We start from the raw sequence: 9,342 nt of genomic DNA, 5'->3' as shown, positions 1-9,342 counted from the left end.
ACAACACATTCTAAAAAGATTAAGGCCCTGCCAAATACGTGAAGTCCCAGATTTTTGTTGATGCTGTGAAATTTGCAGCCAATTTCAAAATAATTTCAATTTGTTTAAGTTAAATATCAAAAACATTCTTAAAGAGGATTTAAAAATTACATTATACAAATTAAATGCAGACATGTCATTTGCACATAAAATGAAGATTTAAATAAAAAATGCAAAGCGCTCACATACAGTAACATAATGTTTATTAAAATGACATCATACAGTGCACGGCATATAGATTCATATGATCACAACTGATCATTTCTTTTCCTTCCAGTGACTTGAATCAGTCAACGTTTGTTTATAAAAATAGAGAGGCTACATAATTCAAAAGAAAAGGCAAGAGCACTTCAGAAACATGGAATACATATATGATGTGCTTAATATACAAAAATATACATTTAATAAATAGGAAAAAGGAACAGTTTTGGTGTATTTGTGGCTATTATGTGGGGCAGTCAACCCTGTCAGGCCTGGACAACTGTCAACATTTCTTAGATCAAATGCATCTTGTTTTACTTCTTGGCTGGCTCATGCGTAAACTAAAGTCATTTCTTGCCTCATTATTTTCTCAAAATGCAGACGAAACAATCTTTGAGTTGCTTTGAGGGTGACGAGAAATAAAACAAAAGTGGCAGAATCGTTTGTTGATTTTTCTCTTTTACCAAACAAAACTGAATTGAAAGAAGTGACAAAAAAAACAACACAACAAAATTGAATTAGCAGAATCGTTTGTTGATTTTGCTCTTTTACCAAACAATACTGAATCAAAGGGAGGCAAAGCCTTTAAAGTGACCTGTGCCAGACAAAATAACCCAAGAAATGAAAGAAAGGTAGACATTTAAAGAGCTGTTTGTAAGTATATATAATGACAATTACAAATATTTACAGTAATAATTTCATCTTGATTCAGCAGAGAGAGGATTTGGTCCCATTTTTTTGTTAAAGCAATTCAGACTGATTTTCGGTTGCAACAGACAAATCTAAAAGTTTTGCTTTCGGAACTGAAGCAAAGAGGATTAGCATAGCTACAAAACTGCTCTGGTGCAACCTAATTCACAGTACAACCAAACAAACGGCTAAATAACCTAGTTACTAAGTGGAATTTCAAGAGTAATACTGATAAACCAAATAAACCGTAACATGTTTTGAGTGGAATCTTTCTCCAAAAGAAGAGTCTCTTTGGTGGACAACTAGCCAAACATTTTAACTAAGTGCAAGTAATTTTTAGATAGACTGGAACTGATTACTTGCATAACTATGTTGCATGGAGGCTTGATCGTTTTTATGGATTAAAGACGCAGGAAAGATTGTCTAGCCAGATCTCAGATGACCTGTAATGTGTCTTGAGTGGTACCCAAAGTGATTGTTTTGTTTTAAAACTGCACAGCAGCAACATTTTTAAGATGTGGTTTCTTGCAGGATGTGTTTCTGGATTTGCGTGGGGTGAAGGTTACTAGTCCGAATATTCGGGAAAGGTTTTGTCTCTACCGTTCCAGTTTTCCCTGGCAGATTCCGTGCCAGATCCCAGCAGAGGTGGATTTTGACGTGTCTTTACTCGGTGCTCTGTTTGAACGAACTTCCGTGCATCTTCAACTTGTGCAATCTGCCAGTGTAAAGTGCACAGGGTTTAGTCAAACAAAACTCACCACAACAAATAAAACAGGAACATAATAACTGAGCAGGGAAGGTCACTTTTATGGAGCCGTGCCAACAGCTGGGGCAGATGGCAGATAGAAATTTACCTCTGGTTTTTGCGGCTCGACTGGGTTTCTTTCTCTTTCACGAAGACGGCGGCCTCACCTCCACGGGAAAGGTAGGAAAATTCACCTTCTTTGGCACTGAAGATGATCCTAGATCAAAAACAAACACATACATTCTGAATTTTGCACAAGTTTTAAAGGTATAAAAAGTACAAAATAAAAATGTGATGCAATAAAAATGCACATCAATAGTAATAAAGATAAAACTGTGTATTCATTATGGCAAAATAATATATAAAAATAATATTACATATAATTATATAACATAATAATTATATATAAAAAAAATGTGTCAAAATATGTTTCTCTGCTTACTTAGACTGTCTTTCTCCTGATTTGATGCGTAGTTTGCGGATGTGGAAGGTATCGGGGTTCCACCATGGCCAGCTGATGAGGGTGTCTTTCTCCCAGAGAAGTTTTACCATCAGCAGCTCTCCGATGTCTGTGTCCGTGGTCAGCAGGAAAGACATGGTGGTGTTCGTGTTCAAAGCAGGCCTGTGGATTAAAAAACCATCTCTATCACTTTCTCTGTTATCTCAGTTCAGGACGGAGTCCAATCTGAGGCAAAACATGGTCTAAAATAGTTGCATGGCCTGTTTTTTGGTACCATAAAAAAATCACTGAAACCAAAGAAAGTCCAAGATCTTTCTTGGTAAATATCTTAACATTGCATTTGTAGTTAATTTAGAGCTAGTGTGAACTAAGTCCTGACATATCAATCAGGAAATGCTGCTAACTTACATAATGTAGGGGATATTTTCCTTCTCGCCATGGATTCCGTACAGTGAGATCTTCATGGGCTGATCAGTGTAGCTTAATTTTGTCTTGCCGAAGAAGTGGACCTTTACTTGATAATGGAAAACTGTGAAAAGATGGTTATATTTAGAAAGGATTTTTAATATAAAATTTAAAAATCATCTAAAAATCTAAATTTATATAAAAATAAAATACATTCTTTATTTGTTTTATTAATTTCATAAACTTTGGTGCTCCTCACCTTTATATGGCATCACGTCTCTGGTCTTCATGTACATCTTGCTGCTTCTGCGTGTGCGAATTTTGTTGACTCCGTAGCCCACCTTGTTGCAGCGGTTCTTGCGGCAGCTGAGGCACATGCCCTTGTTGAAGCTGTCTTTGGAGCTGCAGTGGTAAGCCATGCTTTCTTGCTCCTGGTTCAGCAGCGAGTCGATGAACAGGTGAATGGAGCGCTCGTGGGAGCACTTCACGATCTGATCCATGTCTGTGGAGAACCAAGAGAAACGTTAAGGCTTGTATTTGTGATTTGAAATCTAAGAACATCTGAGGAGGACAATGGGAACGCACTTCTTAAACCCGAGGTGGCCACCATCAACACAGTGTTCTGGAGGTCACAGCCGGGTTGGAAGGTTCCTCCGTTGGGGTAGATGTCAATGTGGCCCACCGGCCTCTGAATCCCAATGCTGCGATCTGGAGAACCGCGAGTGTTGGTGTGAAGAACGTCCACGAAAAGGGCATCATCGGGGGAAAGAGTGCTTTGGGCATCTGCGTACTCAAAACTAGGGCCAGCAGGATCCATGCCTGAAGATACAATAAGATTGGTCCATTAATGGTTGATCAATGCATTTTTACGGGTAAATTAGAAAAGTGACACCCTAGGAAACAACATCAAGTTACCTGTGATTCTGTTAACTTTATGTTTGGTAAGAAGACCAGCGATTCCTGCTACATGAGCACCAAGACTGTAGCCCAACAGATGCAGCCTCTCCCAAGGATAGTCAATCTCAGCCTGGATGAAGAAACCAGAAAATATGAAGTTTACTGCATAAAACAAACTCTATATCTTCATCAGATGCCCTTCATCTTGACGTAGAACAAATCACCTCCGAGTGTTTGACATACCTGTAACCAGTTGACAAACTTGGCCACATCCCTCCCCACTAGTTTGGTGTAGGCAGCTGATGTAGGGTAGTGTTGTTGCGCGCGGGACAACCAGTCCACTACAATCACGTTGGCTGTTGGCTCTCGATCATACAGGGCTGTTACCAGTTTGGGAACCCAGCTTTCAAACATACCCGTGACCTGAGACGAAATCATTGGCGTCATGGTTTGGACTGCTTTGCACATTCACTCAATATTGTCAACAAGTGTAGTAGAAACACTCACCGTCCATCCGTGAATAACTATGAAAGTCTTGGTGTCTGGATTGAAGTTACATTCTTTGATGGTTTCGGGTTGGCCTGGAACTATGTAGCACAGATCGTCTTCAGGTTCTTCGATGGTCCTGAAGGAAAACTTGGACTCAATGTCACTGAAGTCCGTCATCCATTCTGTGGCATTTTCCATGATGTTGTCTGTCAAAATCCAGATTAACAAGTTTAACTGCAAGCAAGGTAAGTGCAGCCTACATTAAATGCTTTTTACTTGTAAGCTGCTTATAAAAAATGTAATTATTGAAGTTGTAAAGAAGCTTATCTTGCATGTGCTTATACTTTTCACTTATTTTGTATATGAGGAATTATTTCCACATGGCAAGCTTGGATCCTTTCCCAGTGCTTGACTGACTATACATAAAAAAATAGTTTAGCTATAAGTCCTTCAATATGTGTTCATAACTGACTGGTCTGGCATGTCAAATACATGTAAACAAAGTCTCAAACAACCGTTTGACATGATAATTACTGTGTCGTATATATTAAAGTCAAAGTTTACCATTTATTTAGATACTATTAAGTTTTATAGATAATGTTTACAAATCATCAAGCTTGGAAGATATTTTAAAAGGTAAAAGTTGATGAAAATAGACTGACCATAACAAGACTTGAAGGAATTAATGACATTTACAAGCGCCATATAAGAATAAATGCTACTTAAAAATACAAAAGATTAATAAAACCAAGAAAAAAATGTACATTACTTTTTTTTTTACCAAAATATTTTTTGCACCACCAAACATGGTCTTTTAAGACATAAAAATAATAACGCAGTATATAAAATAACATATAATTGTATAAATAAAAAATACAATTAACAATACATTTTGTAACATTTTGCACGACATAATTTATAAATATAAAAGTATAAATTTATATAAAGATAATGCATAAAGGTATAAAATTAAAATGCAGTAAAATAAGGTCATGCCTCCTACATAACTTATGCGGTCATACTGGTGCAATCGTTTTCTGATATTTGTCACTACTGATATTGATTATTCGACTTCCAGTTAAGCACCGGAAACCTGTAACTTTAACACTTTTTAAACTTTATAAACAACTTTCATTCTATGATTTCATAAAACAAATAAGCTTATACTTACTAAAAGTGTTAAATTCACTCGCTGGCTCAATCGTCGTTGCAAAACCCGAGGAAATGTAGACCAAATACATCCAAGATATAAAACAAGCGCTGCTCACTCTCCCCATATTAATATAATTATAATGATCACGGATGCAACAACTTATTATACTGAGCGTAAAAGCCGTTGAGATCCGGGTATTTACAGCGTTACAGCAGGTTAATATTCCAGTTGGGGGGTAGCAGCTGCTTGATATCTTGTGTCCAGAGTTTCTCTCAAGAGTTTAAATCAGTACCGCTACAAGTGTGTCTTTATGCTCCAGTGCGGGACCGCATGCAAATCAGTGAAATTTTATTGGTCAAGAGAGGCGGGGTAAGACCTGATATGACCAATAAAACGCCAGGAACCCCCACACTGACTCATCACTTACAATTACATGTCTATGAAGTTGTGAGGCCCCTGAGAGTCTACATGCAAATCAGTTTATCAAGCACTTTTTTTTTTTTGTGGTGAAATTCAGTTCCAATTCGTTTTTCTGAATCTAAGGTATTACAAAATATAAAAACACATTGCAAATGCAAATGACAAACGTGTTTTAAAAAGTAAATTATTAATGAGTTATGAAGAATATTTTTTTTTAATTACACTTTTAATTGTTTACTTTTACATTTAAAGTCATTTTTATTTAAAAGTGACATCAATTAAAAGTAACTATAACTGTATATTGTAAAACTATTAAAAACTGAATTAGCTACATGACTGTAATTAGGCATAATCATAAATCTTAAAAATAATCAGGGACTTCTGTCAAAGTTGTGTGGTACACTTTTATATCATGGAATGTATTTATTTAATTACTTACCTACTTACTAGTTAAATGTTGGCAATATCACTGCCTTTGTATTCCTACAATTCTGATAGATTTTCAGATTTATGTTAAGGACCTCATTCCTGTTTGATCATCACAGTCTACTCAAGGTCATCACAACCAACTGATAAAATCGCCCACACTGTTTGATCAGCGCTTTGAAACAAATTAAAATGTCACTTTAAATCCAGACATTGTACACCGTGTTCACACAGAATGCCTACCGCTCAACTAAAACACACCTGCGGGAATATTTGCCAAGTTAAAAACCAACAATATAATGTGTGCCAATCACAGCTTGCTCTTGGCAGCATATGGAAGAGGGTCACAAATATCAGTGTGATTTCCATTCAGGGAGACAGACGGTCAGTGGGCGTGTTTAGCCACCCTGCGTCTCATTGGCCAGACAGCAGTGAGCTGACAGACAGCCAAGACTTTTTAATGTTTTAGCAATGTTTCATCACTTGCTCACCAATGGATCCTCTGCAGTGAATGGGTGCCGTCAGAATGAGAGTCCAAATAGCTGATAAAAAAATCACAATAATCCAAAAATAATCCACATGACTTCAGTCCATCAATTAATCTTGTGAAGTGAAAAGCTGTGAGTTTGTAAGAAACAAATCCATCATTACGTTTTTTTTTACTTCAAACAGTCGCTTCTGGCCAAAATATGAGTCCATAATCCATAATAATGCTTCCTCCAGTGAAAACGTCCATCCCCTGTTCTCCTCTCACATCGAAGACCACCTGTTTAGAAATGCTTTGGACCATTTTCGCTCGCAAATAGTGCTTGAATTGTGCATAGTTCTCTCAAGATTCAGACAAGAGAACTTTTTTTCACTGGAAAAAAGCAATATTATGGATAGAGGACTCATATTTTAGCCGGAAGCCGGTTTGAAGTTAAAAACATCTTATTCATGGATTTGATTCTTACAAACATGCAGCTTTTTGCTTTACTTGAGTCGTGTGGATTGCTTGTGGTTTACTGTAATGTTTTTATCAGCTGTTTGGACACTCATTCTAACGGCACCCATTCACTATAGCTGATGATGAGCAAGTTAAAAAATGCTTAATTTCTCCAAATCTGTTCTGATGAAGAAACAAACTCATCTACAGTACATCTTGGATGGCCTGAGGGTGGCTACATTTTTTTTTGTTGAACTATTCCTTTAATATAATGTTAAAAATAGTATTTTGGTTTGGATGAAGAACTTTTGGAAAGCTTAGGTAATCCTAAATGGCCCAACCCAGAAATTCCAAAGCAGACAACGCCTAACACCTGTTTATGGCTATGGTTTGTCACATAGTAATCAGTGTTAAAATTCGGTATTTACTGTGCTCTGGTAATATTATCTTAATGAAAGACTGCAAATGAGATGTAGTTTCCACCTAAAATTTGCACAGTTTGATGTACTAGCAGGCCTCCACAAATGTGTTTTTATATATTCAAATGCATATTTAATTTCTGAAGCATTGCGAGTATATCAGCATTGCTGTTTAAATAGATGTTGCAAATTTGTTGCATGTATAAAGTGCAGCATGAAATAGCAGCACTGAATACAACAACATCAGACTCACAGATTTGCATCTTTTACACAGTTCGGGGAAATATGTTAACAGTGATTCCAAATGTTTGCAAGAGCTCTAAATAAAACCCATCTGGTCAAGGCCATGACTCAAACTTCCAAGGCTTTCATCTTTTAGTCTTATCCTTCATTCCCATCTTGAGTTTAGCAAAGGTTTTTTGATTACATAAATGAGACCAGTGCACCAGTCTCTTGATAGCTGCATCTACTGCATTCATGTTGAAACATTAGGATTGCAGAGTCCGATCCCGATGGGCATGAAACGAATGCCCCTTTCAGCTGTGAATGTTGTAACTTTGTCTGCTTAAACCCTCAAACGGGGTAACTGGAAAGATTTAGATTTTGTCTTGTTTGACACCTATGAAACCTATAAAAGATTACTACAAATAAATATAAAATATAAAAAATAAAAAAATACTTTAAAATAATAAAATATATATATATTATTAAATAAATTATATTAATTTATGTATTTATTTTTTATATATTTTTAAGAATTTAAAAAAGTATTTTAATGTATTTATTGTAATGCATTCAGTACTTTCTGAGAAAAGAAATGAATATTTTTAGTCTTTTTTTCACCCACCTATAGTAAGAGGATGTGAGGAGTTTATAAAAATAATCGGAAGTCTCGCTTCTCAAAATGAATGTGTAAGAGGTTTCTTAGTTTTTTTAATAGAATGTTTAATTTAGATTCACGTCACTCATTATGGTCGATGACAATGCAAAATGTCAGATTATGACAAATATTGATGTAGAATAAATAGCCTATGAATGGTCAGGCAGCTGTTATTCATGGAAATCAATGAAAACGCAATATGGGTCATTATGAAACTTTTTTTTTTTTACAATAATAAGGTGGTTTTAAAGTTATTTCTATAAGATTTCTAAACATTTTATCAGATACATAATGTGTTAATTGCATTTTGCCATCTTCATTGTGCATGAAGTTGTAAAGCTACAAGGTGCTTCTTATAAAGAAAATTTAGTGCTGATAATTCTTCAGAACAGGGTTGACATTTTTAAGATTGCCCTCTACTGACAAACACACACAAATATATGATAAATTAAAAAGTAGAGAATTTAGATGATGATGAATAGTTCGTAGCTACTTTTTAAAAATGTAAAAATATAAATAATGGCAAGGGTTGATATCTGGGGACAAGATTTAAGACTTTTGAGTACGACTTCTGTCAAGTAAACTGAAATGTACATGTATATAGATGCTAAATAAATAAAAACTATATAAAAAATTCTAGCTTCTAGTAGCGTACCATTTTTTCCCAATCAAAATATGCATGTTTGCAATATCGTAAGCTTTTAAATAGAGTTTTTCCCTATAGTTCTACTTAAGTATTGTACATCTCGTATTTAGATTTATTCAGGAGGGGGTTTAGACATTTTGACAGAGCAAATAAAGGCTACAAGCCTCCCGGCAGAATCCAGTCACGTGCTGATGAGGGCTTTCTCTCAGCGTGAGATAAGCCTCATTGTTTTGCTTTCAAAACCACGAATGGTGAAGTTCAGCGAATGCAATGGATTAGCATTACATTCAGTTGCGGCTGTTCTGGGTCCTTTAAAGGGGAAGTCGTCCAAAATGTTGGGTGTCATAAGGGCCTTTCGCACCGCTTTAGTTCCAGAACTAAATGTACAGTACTAAAGTACTGGGACGATTTTGCGCGAACTATTTCCCAGTACCATTTAAAGGGTTGCATTCGCACCGAGAGTGTGTACTAAGAAGTGACGTAAGCCGGTCGACAGCGACGTCATTTGTGCGCGGCGTTCAACAACAGAAACAAAGAAGAACAACAT

General features: G+C 36.1%; 1 protein-coding gene across 1 annotated transcript; it reads right to left on the bottom strand.

Moving 5' to 3' along the window:
• Positions 1-225: 225 nt before the first annotated feature.
• lpla (lipoprotein lipase a) lies at positions 226-5,375 on the bottom strand. The gene is made up of 10 exons (XM_016456415.1): positions 5,098-5,375; positions 3,945-4,132; positions 3,681-3,860; positions 3,456-3,567; positions 3,126-3,359; positions 2,800-3,042; positions 2,544-2,664; positions 2,118-2,297; positions 1,785-1,892; positions 226-1,645 (listed from the first exon to the last, which is right to left on the bottom strand). The coding sequence occupies exons 1-10, from the start codon at positions 5,201-5,203 to the stop codon at positions 1,594-1,596; spliced, it is 1,524 nt and encodes a 507-aa protein (XP_016311901.1). The 5' UTR covers positions 5,204-5,375; the 3' UTR covers positions 226-1,593.
• Between the last annotated feature and the right edge of the window lie 3,967 nt (positions 5,376-9,342).

The sequence above is a fragment of the Sinocyclocheilus anshuiensis genome, unplaced genomic scaffold, assembly GCF_001515605.1.
Source record: "Sinocyclocheilus anshuiensis isolate Anshui unplaced genomic scaffold, SAMN03320099.WGS_v1.1 scaffold543, whole genome shotgun sequence".
In the NCBI taxonomy this organism is placed as follows: Eukaryota; Metazoa; Chordata; class Actinopteri; order Cypriniformes; family Cyprinidae; genus Sinocyclocheilus; species Sinocyclocheilus anshuiensis.
The sequence above is the reverse complement of the archived record's forward strand: the minus strand, read 5'-3'. Positions and strand labels throughout refer to the sequence as shown.